The sequence below is a fragment of the Hippocampus bargibanti genome, linkage group LG06, assembly GCF_051943395.1.
Source record: "Hippocampus bargibanti isolate YZ-2025 linkage group LG06, ASM5194339v1, whole genome shotgun sequence".
Classification (NCBI taxonomy): domain Eukaryota; kingdom Metazoa; phylum Chordata; class Actinopteri; order Syngnathiformes; family Syngnathidae; genus Hippocampus; species Hippocampus bargibanti.
The window spans coordinates 29,724,913-29,744,561 of record NC_142739.1 but is presented as its reverse complement, the minus strand read 5'-3'; the positions used below and the strand labels follow the sequence as shown (position 1 = coordinate 29,744,561).

The following is a 19,649-nucleotide window of genomic DNA, read 5'->3' as shown; positions in this document are numbered from 1 at the left end:
AAGGCGTTTTTGACCCAAAAAACGACCATGTATAGTATGGCATTTTTTGCCGAAAAAAATTACCATGTATAGTAAGGCGTTTTTGTTGAAAAAAAACGACCATGTATAGTAAGGCGTTTTTAGCCGAAAAAAACGACCATGTATAGTAAGGCGTTTTTAGCCGAAAAAAACGACCATGTATAGTAAGGCATTTTTTGCCGAAAAAAATTACCATGTATAGTAAGGCGTTTTTGTTGAAAAAAAAACGACCATGTATAGTAAGGCGTTTTTAGCCGAAAAAAACGACCATGTATAGTAAGGCGTTTTTGACCCAAAAAACGACCATGTATAGTAAGGCGTTTTTAGCTGAAAAAAACGACCATGTATAGTAAGGCGTTTTTGACCCAAAAAACGACCATGTATAGTAAGGCGTTTTTAGCCGAAAAAAAAGACCATGTATAGTATGGCATTTTTTGCCGAAAAAAATTACCATGTATAGTAAGGCGTTTTTGTTGAAAAAAAACGACCATGTATAGTAAGGCGTTTTTAGCCGAAAAAAACGACCATGTATAGTAAGGCGTTTTTAGCCGAAAAAAACGACTATGTATAGTAAGGCGTTTTTAGCCGAAAAAAATGACCATGTATAGTAAGGCGTTTTTTGTTGAAAAAAAAATTACCATGTATAGTAAGGCGTTTTTAGCCGAAAAAAACGACTATGTATAGTAAGGCGTTTTTAGCCGAAAGAAACGACCATGTATAGTAAGGCGTTTTTAGCCGAAAAAAACGACCATGTATAGTAAGGCGTTTTTGTTGAAAAAAAACGACCATGTATAGTAAGGCGTTTTTAGCCGAAAAAAACGACCATGTATAGTAAGGCGTTTTTGGTTAGGTCAGTCTGTGGTTGGTAAGGTGACACCACCGTGGTCCACTGGTTAGGATGTCAGTGTAACCCCCAGAGTATCGAGGGTTCAAGTCTAGGTCTGCTCTTTATAATCTTTTACCCACAAAAATTGACCATGATTAGTAAGGCGTTTTTAGCTGAAAAAAAAATGACCATGTATAGTAAGGCTTTTTTTACCAAAAAAAACGACCAAGTATAGTAAGGCGTTTTTAGCTGGAAAAAAGGCGTTTTTAGCAAAAAAAACACGACCATAAGCCGTTTTTAGCCGAAAAAAACACCATGAATTGTCAGGCGTTTTTGACCAAAAAAGACAAACGTGTAGTAAAGCATTTTTAGCTTGAAAAAAAAAACACTATTTTTTGCAGAAAAAAAATGACCATCCATCCCTCCTCTCATTTTCCAAGCTAATCATTAGCATTTTACAGTTAGCAACGTGCTTGTTTCTGGATTCCCTCATTTTACTTTGAAGCCTAAACTTTTTTGTGGGGGGGGGGGGGGGAGCGGTGAGTCAGTTGTTCAATTAATGCTAAGATTAGCATTTTACAGTTAGCAATGTGCATGTTTCTGGAGTACCTCATTTTACTTTGAAACCTAAACTTGTTGTTTTTTTAGGGGGGTGAGTCAGTTGTTCAATTCATGCTAGGATTAGCATTTTAGCATTTTACGTTAGCAACATGCTTGTTTCTGGAGTTTGTTGTTTAGTAAGTAAGTAAGAAAAATGAATGCAGCACCGATTCACGCATCCCGCCATTTTGTCGAACGCCTCCCTACCCCCCCATTTCAATTTGATGAGCCAAAATGGCGCCGTGTTAGCAAGTAGGCCGCGTGCTAATTTGGCCTCTACTTGAAACAGACTTGGTTGGCAGGTGGGCCACCAATGGGGGAGGGAGATTTGGGGGCGGGGCATCTTACTCTTATTTGTCGTCTTCTGGAACATGACAGCGTTTTCCCCCCCGAGGTGAAAAACTTGAAGTCGGTGCAGTTGGATTCTATCGAGGGAAAAAAAAAAGACAACTTTAGTGGCGTGCGTGCACACGCGTGTGCTTTCCATGCATCCGTGCGCACACTTTGCTGCTTCCAGGCATCCTTTCTATTTATAACCCGAGCGTTTGAGTCGGAATACGTACGCCGCACATATGGCGCGCTCTGCCGTGGGAGGAGCCGCTCATATTTTCTTTACTGTACCAGTGGAATTTACTTGAGTTGTAACATTTTCATTTTTTATGATCTCATTCGCTATCAAAGTGCGAAAATGTGTGTTTTCGTCATTAAAAATAAGAACAATACATTTCATTTCTAAGCGCCTTTCAAAACTCTCAAGGTCACTTTACAGTCACGGGATCAGTTTTTCTGTGGGCGGCAGTCACAGCGTTCACGGCTAAAAGCTATCTAGCTAGATAGCTGGCTAGGTAAGTAGCTAGCCATGTGTCTAATAGATAGTTAGCTGGATAGCTAATGATTGGCCAGCGGGGTGGCTGATGGATAGCTAGCCAGATAGCTACTAGATAGCTAGCCAGCTGTCTGGCTGGCTTTCTATTTGCGGTCTGGCTGTCTATCTAGCTAGCTATTAGCTATCAATTAGCTGGCTGAATAGCTAGCTATCTAGCTATCTCTTAGGTATCTAGCTGGTCTGCTATCTAGATAGGTATCTGTTGGCTATCGATTGGCTAGCTAGCTAGCTTTCTATATGTTTGAGTTACTTTCGGGTTGAGTGAACGCTGGCGCGTGTGGCTGTCGCTGCTCACCCACAGAAAAAAACTTATTCTGTGACTGTAAAGTGACCTTGAGAGTTTTGAAAGGCGCTTATAAATGAAATGTATTATTATTATTATTATTCTGATGAAGAAGAGGCTCAGGAAGCAAGGAATGGTGCTGTGGGAGTGTGCAGAAGGGGCGACGCAGAAAAGCTAGTTCAAAGGACGTTAGACCTGATCTCCCTTGGTCCCTCGCTCCCCCGTTTCCTTCATTTTAAACCAAAACTGTGAAGTTAACCGATTCCACTGAGCTTCTCGGCCATATAGCGTGATGTTGTGCATACTTGGGTGTGCACATACACACACAAATACACAAAATGCTAGTCGACGCTACTTATCAGCTCGCGCGCGACGCCGCTCGCTAATTTCGGGCATATTGCGTTGGTAGCGCTCGGCGAGTAGCGACGTGTAGACGGACGGGCGAGAAAACAGTTGCTTTTTTCGCCATCGCACAAACACGCCGGATGCCGGCGGCCCATCTGTCGGTGGCGCGAGGGCGTGTGAGAAACGAGCAGAACGGCTAGCGCCGCACAACAGCTAGCGCCGCACAACGTAGCGTATCTATTTGGCTTACTGTTTATAGACTTAATGGCGACAGGCGAAGAAGCTGTTTAAATGTCTGCTGGATTTGGTGCAGGTAGCGCCTGCCTGAAAGGAGTCGCTGGAAAAGGTGGTGGGCAGGATGCGCAGGGTCCTGTAGGATTTTCCGTGCCTTTGTTTCGATTCTTGTTTGGAATCAGAAAGTGATTTTTGACCTTCTCCGAGATAATCTCGGGTCAAACGACAAACCATAAGACGAGACATGCTAACGACTGACACGGTGGGCTAACGGGCCGTTTTTTTGTTCCGACGTCTTATTGGAAAGTCTCGCCAAGCGTCGTATCTGTCGTCGCCGATGACATAAGGCGCCATCGGCTTTTCCTCTCTCTCCGTTGGTCGACTCGGTCTTCTTCAACGATTGAATTGGATGACCTAGATACTAACGCTGTACATCTGCGGCATGTTCGACCCCCCCCCCCACAACCAAGTTTTTTTTGTAAAATGAAAAGTGTGTATCCCAAAAACTAAGTTCCCATAGGAAACCATTAAAATGAGAATAATCCGTTCCCAGGTCCCCATAAAACATAATTTTCTAATTTTCTAAGCCTAAAAACTACACAAAATATACCTTATTTTATGTATAATAAATGTGCTTTGGTATTAGAATTAAAGAAATAAACTGTACTATATAATAAAGTCGTTTTATTGACCTTTGTGATGGTCGTTGATGGCTTGATGGAATGGAGTGGCCGGTTTCATCAGCATTAAACACTTGATGAGGAACGTGGCCTTCTTCTTTCACCATCTTGATCCCTTGTAGGTGCTTTCTCTGCGATATTTTTACCGTGTTCCTCATCAATTGTGTTCTGTTTAGCTGGGTTGATAGCTTTTTGCTTCAAGTGTACAGATGGCTTGTGCGGGTTATTTGTGGAGCCTGATTGATGGGATATTTTGATATTTTAACCTTTCATTCTACACTCTCCCCTTGAACTATCAAAGTTGAAACAAGTCAAAATTTCACTGTTTTCTATCCATTTTCTCACTCTCTGTCGTCTGCCTGTCTCTTTAAGGTTTAACCCCCCCCTCCCCCCTCACTGCTGCGTTCTTGACCAATCATGTGGCTTTAACCAAAGACTGGGGGTGGAGAATAGAAGACGAAAATGAGTCGGCTGCCATTTTCTAGTTAGGATAACGGGCTCGTTCGCGAACAACACATCACTCATTATGGCGCTCTGTGTGTATCCCGAAAACTAGTTTGTATGCCAAGGTAAAATGTTCATAAATTTAACGTTCGTAAACCAAAAAGTTCGTAAGCCAAGGGGTTTGTAAACTGAGGTATCACTGTAGCTGTCTTATTAATATTATGAATATAAAACCTTGGAATTATTCAATGTTTAAAACACGATTGGTTTCCTTATTTTTATGCCTGGCGGCATGGTGCGACATCGGTGAGCGCCACTGCCTCGCAGTACAGAGATCACGGGTTCGATTCTGGGTCACGGCCTTCCTTGTATGGACTTTCTGGTGTGATCATCGAGCCCACGTGAGTTTTTAGTGTTTTCAAAATCATGCATGGTCAGTTCATGGAATGCTATGAATTGTTCTTGGGTGTGAAAACTTTTGCAACTCTGTGCGTGCGTACGTCAAAAATCAACAAAGTGAGAAAGTGAAGAAAACAAAAATGTCTGACCTGTGATCTTGGTGCTGGGTTGAGAAGACGACGCTTGAAAATTCAAAGAGCAAAAAGGGGTGGGGGGTGAACAAGAACGAGAGAGCGGCAGTGGAGGGTACACACACGACGTGTCTGTTTGTGTCACACACTCGCCATGCTTGCGTGCGTGCGTCTATTTTGGACCGGCACCTGTTAACGACATTAAGTGAGAGTGAATCGGGGGTGGGGGGGCGCAACGGGGGTGGCAGTGTGTGTTCACGCGGCTCGTCTTACTGCAGCAAGTTGAGTGATTGATCCGTCCAACCGTGTACCAATCAAAGTGCTAAACGCTAACTCTAATCGGGGTTGGGGGGTCATTTTACTGGCGGCAATGACGTCGAAACGACGCCATGTGAAATCCTTTTTCATCCTAATTGTTACGCTTACAAAAGCAAAAAAACGGAGGTTCGTTTCTTTAGGTTTCATCTTTGTGTGTGATTTTCGATAGATATTGGGGGATTGAATTCAGTTTTCTTTTCGGAATGTTCGCTTTTGCCGCTTTCTGTCGACGTAAAATGACGTCAGAGTTGCTCATCGCGGAATTACTACGTCATTTTGGAGTGACAGAAAATAATACATTTTATTTATAAACGCCTTTCGAAACCCTCAAAATGGCAAAATACATCCAAAAGGGTTCGTTCCGAAATTGTACTAGATTAAATTAGATTATCCTTTAGTACTCACAGTGGGGAAATTCATAACTATTTGTCGATAGGTTCAAAGTTTTTTTTAAACTGAAAACTGTGGGGAATGCGTTAAGTCTGACGTCACACGCCGCATACCAGGGTGAGACAGCTCCGCCAAGTGGTCATGATGATTAACTACACATACCTTCATCCTAAATCATACAACATAGTCGTTTTATTGACCTTTGTGATGGAAGTTGACGTTGATGGAATGGAGCATTCAACACTTGATGAGGAACGTAGCCTTCTTCCACCATCTTGAGGAATGATCCCTTGTAGGTGCTTTCTCTGCCATAATTTTACCTTGTTCCTCATCAATTGTGTTCTGTTTAGCTGGGTTGATAGTTTTTTTTGCATCAAATGTACAGATGGCTTGTGCGGGTTATTTGTGTAGCCTGATTAATGGGAATTTTAACCTTGCAGTCTACACACTGCCTTTGAACTATCAAAGTTGAAACAAGTCCAAATTTCACTGTGTTCTATCCATTTTCTCACTCTCTCTGTCGTCTGCCTGTCTCTTTAATGTTTAAAACACCTCCCCTCACTGCTGCGTTATTGACCAATCACGTGGCTTTAACCGACGACTGGGGGCGGGGATTAGAGGACAAAAAAAAAAATGTCGGCAGCCATTTATTTTTTGGGAGAATGGCTTCACTATCTCTCTGTAACCCCTCCCTCACTGCTGCCTTCTTGACCAATCACGTGGCTTTAACCGAAGACTGGGGGCGGGGAATAGAGGACTAAAACAAGCCGGCTGCCATTTTCTTGTTAGGAGAACGGGCTCGTTCGCGAACGACACATCACTCATTGCGGCAGCTCCGTGTGTATCCTGAAAAATAGTTTGTATGCCAAGGTAAAATTTTCAGAAATTTAATGGTCGTAAACGAAAAAGTTTCGTAAGCCGAGGTATCGCTGTCCATAATTTTATTTTTTTCCCCCTGCGACTGCAACTAGTGACGCCACCGACTACCCGTTTAGCGGAATTTTCCAGTACGAGACTGACTAGGCGTAAAGGTATAATTCATGTGTTTATTTGGTCTTGTCAAAGAAGAGGTGAGACGATGCACAGAAACAAAACAAACAAAAAAAAATATAAGAATTCATCACCGGGTCGGAACCAAAGTTGAGATCTTTGTGGCAACAAGGGACACGAATGGCAAAGCACAGGAGAGCGAAGCTTTTGTGTTAAGTGTGATTCATTCAAAAAAAAAGAAAGGGCCGGCTGGAATTTTATTCCCTTGTCCAATTGTTTTGGTAACATCCCAGTAAGGCTTTTTTTTTTTTTTGGTGGTGTGAAAACCTTAATAAATCGTTTTTGAGCGTCGCTGTTAAAAAGAAGAGGATCAATCAGAGAGAAAGAAAAATATAAAATGGATGGAAAACTTCCCTTTACTGTAGTTGTTGTTGTTCTACAGGGCTGCGCACAAGGTGATGTTGACAAGCCGGAAGCCAACGAAGAAGCTACAGTAACATTTGACATTCACATGACATGCTTAAGCGATCGTCCTGGAAAAAAAAAAACAAGGGGTGGGGGGGGTGATAGTAGTAGTAGTAGTCTGACAAACTAATCTTGAGAAAAAATGTCTCCTCTAGTCTTTCTAATCGCGGCGAAACTCAAAAGTCAATTGGACGTTACAGCTAGTGAAGTATAAGAAGTAGACGCCCCGCCCCCCCAAAAAAATGCCCTCCTCATGCTTATTCTTCCCCTTTCTTTTCATTTTTATTGATCCAGCCATCTAAATTCCTTCTCCATGCACCTCTTGACAAGTTCCTTCCATTTAAATACAAACTGTGACATGTTAACATGTTACCCCCCCGGGCCAAAAATGACATCTCCTGCTCGCAAAATATAAAAACTGCTGACCCCATCCCCCTCCGGACCTATTAGAACACACATTTTTCCAAAAGTTTTGGACCCCCCCACCCCTTCCCGAACTAACAATGACAAAACCCAGACAACCAGAACAAGCCCCGTGTGATGTCATCATTATTTTGTTTTAATCACTTATCGGGCTGAGCTAGTAGGTGGGAATTGAACCCCCCGCCCCCAATCTTCTCTCCTCCTCTACCAGAAGTCCCGGCGGTGATACGCATCAGGATCGCAGTACTTGGTCACCACTACTCTGTTGGCGAATTTCCTTCCCGTCAGGCCCTGCATGGCTTTCTGGGAGTCGAACACAGACATGAACTCCACAAAGATCTGCAAGGCAGGGAAAGGAAACAAGCATTTTTTAAAGGACAACCGACACCTCCGGACATGTTGCGTTCATAATTTGTAAAAATCACTTCAAATGACTTCTACTGAGCGCATTTTACACAGATTACACCGCATATCGCTATATTTGACGTTTTAAGACTCGGCTGAATATTCAGGAAGTCTTGTTTTTGAGTTGGTGACGAGTCTGTACGTGACGTCACTGAAGGAACGCCCCTGACCGGGAAAAGGACACATTGTAGCAGTCCTTCCATCACGTCATGCATTTTGCTGTACTTGTTTGGTCTGAAAACTTCGTGTTGCACCAAAAAAGAGGCAGAAGAGGGCGACAAAGCTCCGTGTAAGGAATTAATCAGCCCGTTTCCACAGGCTGATTAATTCCTTACACGTTAGTGCTACATTTCCCCCCTATTGCCTCAAAATGGCATGGAATAAATTCTTTAATCGATTGCAAACATGTATGCTTTCCTCTTCAGAACTATTTGAATCATATTCATAACTGGATGAGGAACAAGAAAGCATCTTCTCCGAGTTGATGACGATTCCTGAAGTGACGTCACGGAGGGAACGCCCCTGACCGACAAAGCGACACAAAATGCATTTTGGGTACTTTTTTCGTCTGAAAACACCTCGTTGATTGCGGAATTAGAAGGAAAACTACATAAATAACGCGATGGTGAATCATTGTGTGTCATAGCCAATTGCAGTAAAGAAGGTGTAAGATGACAAATTCCCAGCGGACAAATCAGCGGCGCTTGTGCGCCATCTTGTGCATTTTCTGGGCGCTACATTGGAGTCCAGACGGCTCGCTGGACTTCTTTAATCGATTGCAAACATTTATGCTTTCCCTCTTCAGAGCTATTTGACTCATATTCATAACTGGATGAGTAACAAGAAAGCATCTTCTCCGAATCTAATGCAAATTGTTTTGATTCTAGAGCACAGGTGTCAAAGTCAAGGCCCGCGGGCCAAATCCGGCCCGCCACATCATTTTTTTCGGCCCGCGAAAGCAAATCAAACTTGTTAAATTCCATGATGATTCCTAAAATCTGAGCCAAAATTTCATATTTTTGGATGTCAACCACAATAAAAGTCATTATTCTTGACTTCAGATTTGAAAACGAGTTATTCATTAATTTGCTGTGTGCTCTATATGTAATATTTGAAGGGATTTAAACATTCTAATGGGTTCCCCAAATTCATAACGGCCCTCGAGAGGAAACCATAAGTACAATGTGGCCCGCGGCAAAAAATGACTTTGACACCCTTGTTCTAGAGCAAGGCGGGACGTCCTGGCGTGATGTCACGAACAAGGGGGCGGGACATTCTGAGACTCGTCATTTTGAAGTAGTTTTGGGACACTTTTAAGTCATTTTTGATTGGTGTTTTGCATCTGACTAAAAATATCAACCTGCGTGGTTTTTTTTTTTTTTAGATGCTATAAAACATTTTTCTGATGTCAGTTAGGAAACAAAAAAATGGTGTCGGTTGTCCTTTAAATAATATATTGACATTTTGTTGAAATCGCGTGTTTATGGCTCACACCGAAAAACATTTTTAAATATTTTACTTTGATAGCTCTCTTAGTCAAAAATGTTCCCGAGCCCTGCACGAGGGAATTAACGGGTATGGCAAAATGGCTCCTATTCTGACCTTGCCGGTGCCGGGCACTTCCAAGCCATCGACGGGCCGCGGGATCTCGATGCTTTTGACTTGGCCGTATTTGCTACACTCGTCGCGGACGTCTTCCACGATCTCTTCGTACTCTTCATCGTCCACCAGATCTTCGGGCGCCACCATGTTCATCAGGCAAAGCACCTCGGTGGGCAGACCGCCCATTTGGGTCACGGTGCTGTTCAGGCCCGGCACTTGCAGCGTGACGGGGGTCTGGTTGATGCTGGTCTGCAACACATAAAATCATGAAAAAAATAATTAAAACAATGATAGCAATTGCCTTTTTATAATATTACGATGCACTCAGGAAAAAAAAAACATGGGATGGAAGAATTGCTCATTTACTTGTCATTATTTTGCATGGTAGGATGTGTTATTTATTGATTTTGTATAGGTACAAATAGATTTGTTAATTCATTGTTATTTTTGTTAATAGCTGAAAGAGTAAATATGTCACAAACTATGACAGCAATTGAATTTAAGAATTTAAAACTCACCTTCTATTACCCTAAAAATAATGGGAGCGGCTGTACAAAAGGCAAATTCCGCCCCCTCGAGGAAGGAAAAAAAAAATGCCAGTGGTCTGGCCGGCGCTGTATCGACACCCAAGCAAGAAAAAAAAACCCCAAACGCGAACTAATTCGGAGATGGCGCTCTACGTCATATCTTCAATTCCCGAATGATAACAATAATAATAATACATTGAGGAATGGCAGCGAATGAGTTAAATTAAAAAAATAATAATGATTGTTGTGGTCTACATACGACAATTTTAAATGTTGCGATGGATGTTAGCAACATCGTGAAAATTGATTTGTTTTCGCGGGCCGAATAAAATGATGTGGCAGGCCAGATTTGGCCCCCGGGCCTTGACTTTGACACCTGTGATGTAAGGTTATTAGCCAGCTAGCTGAATAGAAAAATAGAAATAACTGGTCAGTAGTATGACGAGCGCTACATCTGTTTAAAATTGCATTCACGGTTTAGTTCAAATCAGCTATTTTATTATTTGTGGTTTTATTGTTCTGAAGGAAGGAGATAATCGAGAAACATCAATGAGGTGTGCGATTGTATGACTTAGCATCCCAGTGCTAAGTTGACCATTGCTACTTGTGGCTAAGGGTGTTTCTGTGTTGTCTAAGCAACGGTCTCAGGCAATAGAAGAGGTTGAGAAACTTCTGTTGATTTGGATTAAGGAAAAGCAGCTCGCAGGGGACATTGTGAGTGAGGGTATTATCGCCGAGAAAGCACGGCAACTTCACTTGGATATCATCAAGAGGCAACTATATCAACGACCATCACATAGGCCAATAAAACGACTATTATACAGTAGTTTATTTTTTTTAATTACAATCCAATAGCACATTTATTAGACATAAAATAAGGTATATTTTGTGTAGTTTTAAGGCTTATTTAGTAGAAAACTATGTTTTATGGGTACCTGGAAACGGATTATTCTCATTTTTAATGGTTTCCTATGGGAAATTAACGTTTGGAAGACACACTTTTCGCCTGACACACTTTCTGGAAAACAATGAAGTTCATAAGCTGAGGTATCACAGTATTATTATTTATTAGCACCCCCTGCAAGAAAAACCACAACCCCCCAAAATTTGTGAATGGCGCTCAATGTCATATTTTCAATTCCCGAATAAATTCGGGAATGGCAGTGAATGAGTTAAATTGACGTCTATTGGGGGAAGCATAAAAAAGGACAAGAGACAACGGGGAAGCACACAAATGAGCTAACGCCACTTACCAGAGTAGCGTTCTTGGATCCCACGCTGGCTCGCTGCACCAGGAGCTTCTTGTCTCCCAGTTGCATGCCGTTGAGCCCCGCGATGGCCTGCAACGAATGAACGCCTTGAAACGCCGCCGTTACCGCTGATTTTGCGGGTCGCCGATCGATGGGCTTACCTGATCATTGAGGTTGACATCGACGTATTCGCAAAAGGCGTATCCTTTGGACAGGCCCGTTGCGCTGTCCTTCACCAAGTTGAAGGCCTTCAGCGGCCCGAAGGAAGTCAGCAGCTCCTTGACCTGAGGGGGGGAATCGGTACACCCGTTTCACGACAACACCCATCGGGGGCGAGCGGGTATGGAAGCCGCCGGGCATTTGAAAGCGCTCCGGACGACGTTGGGCCACCAAGCGAGATATTTCCACAGGACGTGGTGCGCTTTATAATAATACATAATAATAATAATACATTTCATTTCTAAGCTCCTTTCAAAACTCTCAAGGTCGCTTTACAGTCACAGGATAATTTAACGAAAGAAAATAGATGGTTTGAAAGGGGAGTAAAAGAAGCAATTTTCATAAAACGGCAAAACCCGTTTTTTTCCCCCATGCTTGGATGCCAATAAAGCGCTGGTCAGACCTCTGGCATTTTTCCCCTTTCCACGAGGGGACAGCATTTGCCTTTTGTCCACGTTAGCGCTTTGTTACAGTTGTTGCTAGCTAGGTATTAGCTAGCTAGCTTTCTATCTAATTTGAGATATTCCGGGTTGAGTGAAAGCTGGCGCATGTGGCTGCCGCTACTCACCCACAGAAAAACGTATCCTGTGACTGTAAAGTGACCTTGAGAGTTTTGAAAGGCTCTTATAAATAAAATGGATTATTATAATATCGCTAGCTAGATAGCTGGCCAGTATCTATTGTTCGCGTTTGGTATCCTGGGGACAGGAAGCCATACATCCATAAACTGTGCTAACCAGCGTTAGCATGCGGCTCCACAAACCTGGTCGTCATTCAGATAGTTGGGCAGCCCGCCGATGAAGAGCTTGTGGGCTGAGTCGGGCACTACTGTGGATACCACTCCTGTGTTGACAACAAGACCTTTGAGGACAGCAAACAGTGCCAGCTCCCATAGATATATTGACACAAATGGCGTATGAATGATGTCAACAGGAGTAGTAATAGTAAAAACCATTAATTGTCTGTGTACCAGGCACATAGACACTGGGGTTCTCGCTCATGCCCGGCAGTGGCTGGTAATCGTGCGGACGGCGGATTTTCAGGCTCTGGCCTTGAAAGATGATTCCATCAAAAGCCATTGCCTGTGTCGTCTCGTCCACTGAGCGGAACTACAACAGGAAATTGGCTAATTAGTACACGCCGGCTTTAAAAATAAACGAGAATCGTAGCCCAACCTACCTCAAGGAAGGCAAAATTCTTATCTTGGTTAATCTGCACGGCGAGCACGGGATTACCCGGCGCCTGAGTCAGACCGCCCAAACGCATCTGAGCGTTAAAGAAGTCCATCATTGACTCCTGGAGGGAACAAGAAACATAAAAAAAAACATGACACTTACATCCCATAAATATCAAAAGCTTCGAGATTGCTTGGCGAAGCACACCTCAGTGATCCCGAAGGGGATGTTTCCCACATAGAGCCGACGAGCCTGTCGGGTCATCTGACTGCCCACGACGGGCACCGGGGTGGGCGTGACGGCCAGGCCGTCGGGTGTCATAGTGGGCAAAAGCGCCGTGGCTGGGATTTGGCCCGCAGCTGTGGAGGAAAAGCGTATCAATACGGCGGCGGAATGTTTGTACTCGTTGGGTTATTTGTATTGATTTTGTTTGGTTGCCAAAAATGTGAGTTTGAGGCACGTCCCCGCTAAAATGATCGCAGTGAACTTTACGACAATGTATCACGGTACTGCTAACTCGGGGTTTTGTGTTAGCATTTTCCGTTTTGTTTTGTTTTTTTGCTTCACACACGAAGATGGCGGAGTAGAGTTAATTAAAAATTGTCAGGACAAAAAGTATACATTTTTACTATTTATCATTATAGTTGTCTAATTTTATAAAACATGAAAAAAAAAATCTCCAAAATATTTTTGGGGGCGTAAATGTCACAATGTGTTTAATTTAACAAGACAATTGACAGGAAAAGTACACATTTTAATATTTATTGTATTTGTCCCATTATATTTGTAATTTCGAATTTTATAAATAAAAATCTACAAAATATTTTTTTTGGGGGGGGGGGGTGTGTGTGAATGTCACCCACTTCTTATGTCGCAATGTGTTTAAAAATTAAACTAGAGAATTGACAGGGAAAAATTGGTTTTACTATTTATCATAATCTGGCCCATTATATTTGTCTAATTTTATAAATAAAAAAAATCAACAAAATATTTTTTGGGGGGGTGAATGTCACCCACTTCTTATGTCGCAACGAGTTTAAAAATTTAACTAGAGAATTGACAGAGGAAAAATATGTGTTATTATCATATTTGTTTTTAATTATGATTATATTATTATGTTTATATATCATATTTGGCCCATTATATTTGTCTAATTTTATAAAAGAGAAAAATCAGCAAAATATGATTTTTTTGGGGGTGGGGGAAGGGGGTGAGTGTCGCAATGTGTTTAAAAATTAAACTAGAGAATTGACAGGAAAAAAAAAAATATGTTTTACTATTTATATTTGCCCCATTATATTTGTCTAATTTTATAAAAAGAAAATCTACAAAATATTTTTTTTGGGGGGTGGGGTTGAATTTAACCCACTTCTTATGTCGCAGTGTGTTTAAAAATTAAACTAGAGAATTGACAGGGAAAAAATGTTTTATTATTATATTTGTTTTTTTAATTATATTATTAGTATATGTTTTATTTATCATATTTGGCCCATTATATTTGTCTAATTTTATAAAAGAGAAAAATCAGCAAAAATGTGATTTTTTTTTGGGGGTGGCAGGAGGTGAGTGTCATCCTCTTCTGTCACAATCTGTTTAATAATTAAACAAATATATATAATTTTTACTATTTATCATGTTTGTCTGATTATATTTGTCTAATTTTACAAAAGAGAAAAATCTGCAAAAACTATTTGGGGGGGGTGGGTGGTGGTAAATGTCCACATCTTCCTAAATTGTAATATTTTAAAAAGTCAAACAGGACAAAAATTGGCCAAAAAATGTGTCCCCCCCCCCCCTTTTTTTTAAACTACATTTTTCGAGATAAAAACAAAATCTGCGTTTTTCTCTCTCTCCATAACAATCGCATCGGGACGTTGGCTACCTTGCATGGCTTTGTACTGCATGGGGCTGATGTTTTCAAAACCAGGAGGCGGCACATCCCAGTATTTCTTCACCTTGATCTTCTTCTTCTCGCGGTGGGGCGAACGGCTGTGGGGGGGGGGGGGGGAGATACACGCAACACACTCAAAATTAGGGCTGCGAGGGTAAATACAAAAAACAAATGTCCATCCAAAACACAAACCTGGAGGTGTTCAGGTTTAAAAAAAAAATACAGAAAAATATTGCAGGGAAAATAATACAATATCAAGTCAGTTGTTTGTACTTCTGTTGGCACACACACACACACACACACACACACACACACACACACACACACACACACACACACACACACACACACACACACACACACACACACACACAAGATTGTGGCACAACAGAGTATCTTTGTGTTGGATTTGCTGTATTACCTTGCAGTATTGTCCTGCGGGTAGCTCGGTGGTGAGCTGAAATGACATTGGACGGATTAGTATTATTATTATTATTATTAATATTACACAAAAAGATTCAATGAAAAATTTCTAAGGAGACGCAGCTCGATATATGACTGGTAGGCCCAAAGTAGAATAACTCGCTACCAATTGACTTTTCAATTTGTTTTACACATTTTTGAAAGTTCTTACATGGAAATGTGATTGAGTCTGATTTGATTAATAGACAAAAAAAATAATAAATAAAAAGACAAAGATGTATTCGGCCCGCGAAAGCAAATGAAGCACGTCAAGTGCCACGCTGCTTGTTAAAATCCGAACCAAAAAGTTCAATTTGTCCCATGTAAACCACAAATAGTCATTATTTTTGACTTCATATTTTAAAACTAGTTTTTCATTAATTTGTTGTGCGGTCTTGATGTAAAATATGCGGAGGTGATGAAACATTTTAATGGCTTCCCCCAATTCATAAATCAGAGAGGAGACCGTAGACCAATTGACAAAGGCAGAATGGGCAGAAGGAATTTGCCGCAGATAAAAAAAATAGCATTTAACGAAGACGCAAAAGCCCTCAAATTAAAAAAAAAAGGGTAAAATACACAAACGTGGAGCGCGTTTAACGTTATTCATCAACAACCGTGTCTCCCGTCACGTGGCTTTATTTCCAGAAGGGGAAGTGAGAAGGAGGCATATTGAAATCCTAAATAAAGCGAATTTCCGAGAGTAAAAACCCACAAGACAGAATGTGTGTCGTTCATGGGCCGCGAAAGATATTCGTGACGGTGGATGAAGACAAAATGGAGGGGTGGGAAACTACGCACCTGCGTCTGTGTCGGCGATCCTTACTGTCACCGCGACGATCCCGGCTACGTCTGTCCCTGTCTCGGCTCCGCCTCTTCCTGTCTCGGCTGCGGCTACGGGAGCCGGAGCGGCGGTGATGCCGGTTCTCCTTGTCCCGCTCGGCTGGACGGTGAAAACAGGGTAGATTGGTTGACAGATGGTGCCATCAAGCGTCGAAAAATGTGACGTTAGAATTACATTTTAAATAAACGCGAAAATAAATCCTGAGCTCATTCTATTATCTGCACAAATATTGTATTTGTTGTTGTTGTTGAATGGTTCACTGGTCATCGTTATTGCTATTTAGACATCAAGCTAAAAAAAATTACTTCGGGAATTATGCAAATGACCAGGAACATTGTTTAAAAGGGCAAATTCACGCAACAAATTGTTTTTATTGTTAAAGGACAACTGACGTCTGCGGACAAGTTGTGTCCATAATTTGTAAAATGGCTTCAAATGACTTCTACTCAGCGTATTCCACCACATATAGCGATATTTTACATTTTAAGAATCGCACTGAATATTCCGGAAGTCTTGTTTTTGAGTTGGTGACGAGTCCGTACGTGACGTCACTGAAGGAACCGAAAAAAGGACACATTGTAGCAGTCCTTCCATCACGTCAATGCATTTTGCTGTACTTGTTTGGTCTGAAAACGTCATGTTGCACCAAAAAGAGGCAGAAGAAGGAGACAAAGCTCCATGTAAGGAATTTATCAGCCCGTTTCTACAGGCTGATTAATTCCTTACACGGAGCTTTGTCGCCATTTTCTGCCTCTTTTTTAGTGCTACATTTTCCCCACCTATTGCCTTTAATCGATTGCAAACATATATGCTTTCCTCTTCAGAACTATTTGAATCATATTCATAACTGGATGAGTAAGAAGAAAGCATCGTCTCCGAATCTGAAGCCATTGTTTTGATTCTCCAGCAAGGCAAGACGTCTTGGGATGGCCGCCACGAATAAGGGGCGGGACCTTCTGAAACTAGCCACTTCCGGGGTCCTTTTTTTTTTTTTGCAGATTTTGGACACTTTAAGTCGTTTTTATTGGTGTTTTGCATTTGACTAACTTGACTAGGGTATTTTAGATGCTATAAAACGTTTTTCTGATGTCAGTTAGGAATCAAAAAAGTGATGTCGGTTGTCCTTTAAATCTCTTGGTCAACACTGATTCTGAGTAATAAGTTACCGCTCCGCCCCTCATTCATAGAACGTTAGCAAAAGCTATCCATAACCTTGCCCCCCCCCCATGCCTATCTGGCCTTTTTCAAATTTTCCCTCTCATTCCCTCAGATCCCCAAAACTCTGGAACTCACTTCCTCCCAACATTCATAACATCGATTCTCTTCTCACCTTCAAATCCAAATTAAACCTCACACCCCCATGTTGATAAAGTGAAGGGTTTTGCTGTTTCATGAAAATAGCTTCTTTTACTCCCCTTTGTAAAAACCATCTATTTTCTTTCACTAAGATTTTAACTTCATTGTCGTCAAATGAGTGATGGCTAGCTTTTAGGTGCACATGTACTGCAGATTGAGGCCCACTAGTATTATCTTGGATAAGAAGCGAAACGTCCGACACCTTCAAAGAAGTACAGATGACGGCTGAAGAAAGCTTTTCATCGATGGACCACTCCTGTACGACTGAGAGTTTACAGACGTAAAACTATGGGACACACGCTAAAAGCCAGAGCCAAATTTGGATTTATGTTATTTGTTTTCATTCTCCTTACTTGTAAAACTATTATTGTTTATTAGACACAAAGACCACCTAAAACACGACTTGCCTTTTTGGCCTGAATTAAAATGAGCACACATGCGATGGCAAATTGTTATTTCCTAGGAACGTTGTTGAAGGTTTTTATAACGAAATTATAGATTCATTTTATTGCATTTTGATTCTAACACTTTTCTAATTTGTATGATAATTGTGAGAAATCATTCACACGCATTAGGCATCTTCACGTGACCGAATACCGTTAATTATGAAAAGTCATATTTGTAGATTTTAGATTGGGTTTCTTCAAAACGAACAATGGAATGTGAATTAATCGTTTTAATATTTTTGGGTGGTGGGGTTGTAATTTGTTTACTTTCAATTAAAAGACAGCGAATCGCACTTTTTTATCAGAGTATCTGCACTCCCCCGTTATTCGCGAATCGGCGACAAACGAATCGTATATTTTATTTGTATTTTATCCCCTCAATTGTGAATCTAGTTAATTATACTCGCTGATAAAAACAAAACGCTCTTAAAAGTCGTTCCGCTGCAACGCTAGCGAGCGGTCCCATTTTGAGTCTCTCCGGCGAACGACAGCGATGGATGCCCTTAGCTTCCAGCAAATAGACGGAGCCCGAGTAGCCTAGCGTGATGGCGGCAAGACGACTCAACGACATCGGTGGATTCATAACACGCTCCCAATCAGCGAGAACCGCGTGCGTTGCTTACCTTGCTTGTTTTCAGACAGCTGCCGTTCAAATTCGTCGAAGTCCGACATCTCTGCAAGCTTCGGCGGCTTTCCGCGGATTTGCGTTATTCGCGTGAAAAAAGTGCACCTAGAAACCGCCCACCTTCTCCCGACAAAAAGGTTGCACGCGGAATTTTAGCAACGACTGGAAGCCCACTATCGATTATGATAGTTTGATTTTCTGAAGAAAAGAGCGGTGGGTTTAATTTCCCAGACAAGAGGGGTAAATCATCAGAGGGATGGAAAAAAAACGTGGGTTAGCAAAACGAGCTAGTAACAAAGTCCAGCAGGAGGGAAAAAAGGCCTAGCGCAGCACTCTAAAATAGCTTAGCCTAGCTTAGCGTGCTAGCACAGACAACGGAATGAATGGGGACAATTCAACTGCAGGCGTAAAACAAACTTCCGCGGTGAATTGGCCGACCCGAAAGATAAGTCGGCCGGTTTTAAACTCCAAAGGGCCCGCGCCTCGTTGGGTTTGGAGGTCGGCGAAGAATATGAAGAAAACAATATGCCCGCTTTTCTTTCTCCCTCCGTCTCCGTGGTCCTCCTCAACACCGGAAGCTGACGAATGGATTTCCGGAAAATGGCCGCCGACTCTTCTGTGGACATTTTATTTTTATTTTATTTTCGAACTAAACTCTAAAGAAAGTCGATATTATCTGTTTGTTAACGTTAAGGCTCTTTTTTGTTACGAATTGGGCTCATCTAAACATCACCATATTAGCTTCACCGTAATGGCTTTAAGAAACGCTACTGTTAGTCTTGTGATGGCCACTTGACACGAAAATAAACAAGTAAATCATACACTACATATTTTATTTGTATTAACTATCATGTTGTTAGTTAAATAAGGGTGTGTAAAGGGAATGATTTAATGTGATTATTTTAAGAAATGTAAACATTATTTTAAAAAGTGGATGATAAAGGCCTTCCATGCTTATTATAGTTTACGGAATATTAATCGGAATGTACAAGTACTTCGAAATCACAGTACTTGCACATTATGACTAATCTTCCATTTGTGGTTCAGATAATGATAAAACACAAAACAGATTGATGATAAATTAAAGCACCCTATTATTGAACATTGTGAAAGGGATGTATAGTACAAAAAATATGTAAAAATTCCACATATGACTGTTTTGTAGCCAACATGATAATAATACTGCACATTATTATTTTTACATCGCATGTGAAGGCAGTGGAATTGACAGAACAACATATCCACATCAGAATCAGAATCATCTTTATTGACAAGTATGTAGAACACACAAGGAATTTGTTTCCGATAGAACACGCTGTACTAGTATCATCATCAAAAAATTGCAAAGAGGCACTATACAGTTCAATTTGGGCTACTGTTCAAAGAATTAATAGCTTGGGGGAAGAACGGATTTG

General features: G+C 41.5%; 1 protein-coding gene and 1 long non-coding RNA gene across 5 annotated transcripts; both read right to left on the bottom strand.

Annotated features, from left to right (window-relative positions):
- Window positions 1-1,660: 1,660 nt before the first annotated feature.
- LOC148897194 (uncharacterized) lies at window positions 1,661-5,382 on the bottom strand. Its single transcript, XR_016115200.1, has 3 exons — window positions 5,120-5,382; window positions 4,865-5,035; window positions 1,661-1,869 (listed from the first exon to the last, which is right to left on the bottom strand). It is a non-coding gene; the product is annotated as an uncharacterized LOC148897194 (long non-coding RNA).
- A 1,198-nt stretch (window positions 5,383-6,580) lies between these two features.
- u2af2a (U2 small nuclear RNA auxiliary factor 2a) lies at window positions 6,581-18,820 on the bottom strand. Of its 4 annotated transcripts, none has more exons than XM_088999023.1 (12): window positions 18,233-18,820; window positions 15,765-15,906; window positions 14,923-14,958; window positions 14,493-14,599; window positions 12,818-12,969; window positions 12,615-12,731; window positions 12,388-12,544; window positions 12,199-12,296; window positions 11,378-11,500; window positions 11,220-11,306; window positions 9,440-9,688; window positions 6,581-7,771 (listed from the first exon to the last, which is right to left on the bottom strand). In XM_088999023.1, the coding sequence occupies exons 1-12, from the start codon at window positions 18,279-18,281 to the stop codon at window positions 7,637-7,639; spliced, it is 1,452 nt and encodes a 483-aa protein (XP_088855149.1). In that variant the 5' UTR covers window positions 18,282-18,820; the 3' UTR covers window positions 6,581-7,636. The 4 variants fall into 4 exon arrangements, with proteins under 4 accessions (XP_088855149.1, XP_088855151.1, XP_088855150.1 ...); XM_088999025.1 differs by having other exon boundaries at window positions 12,199-12,278; XM_088999024.1 differs by having other exon boundaries at window positions 12,406-12,544.
- Between the last annotated feature and the right edge of the window lie 829 nt (window positions 18,821-19,649).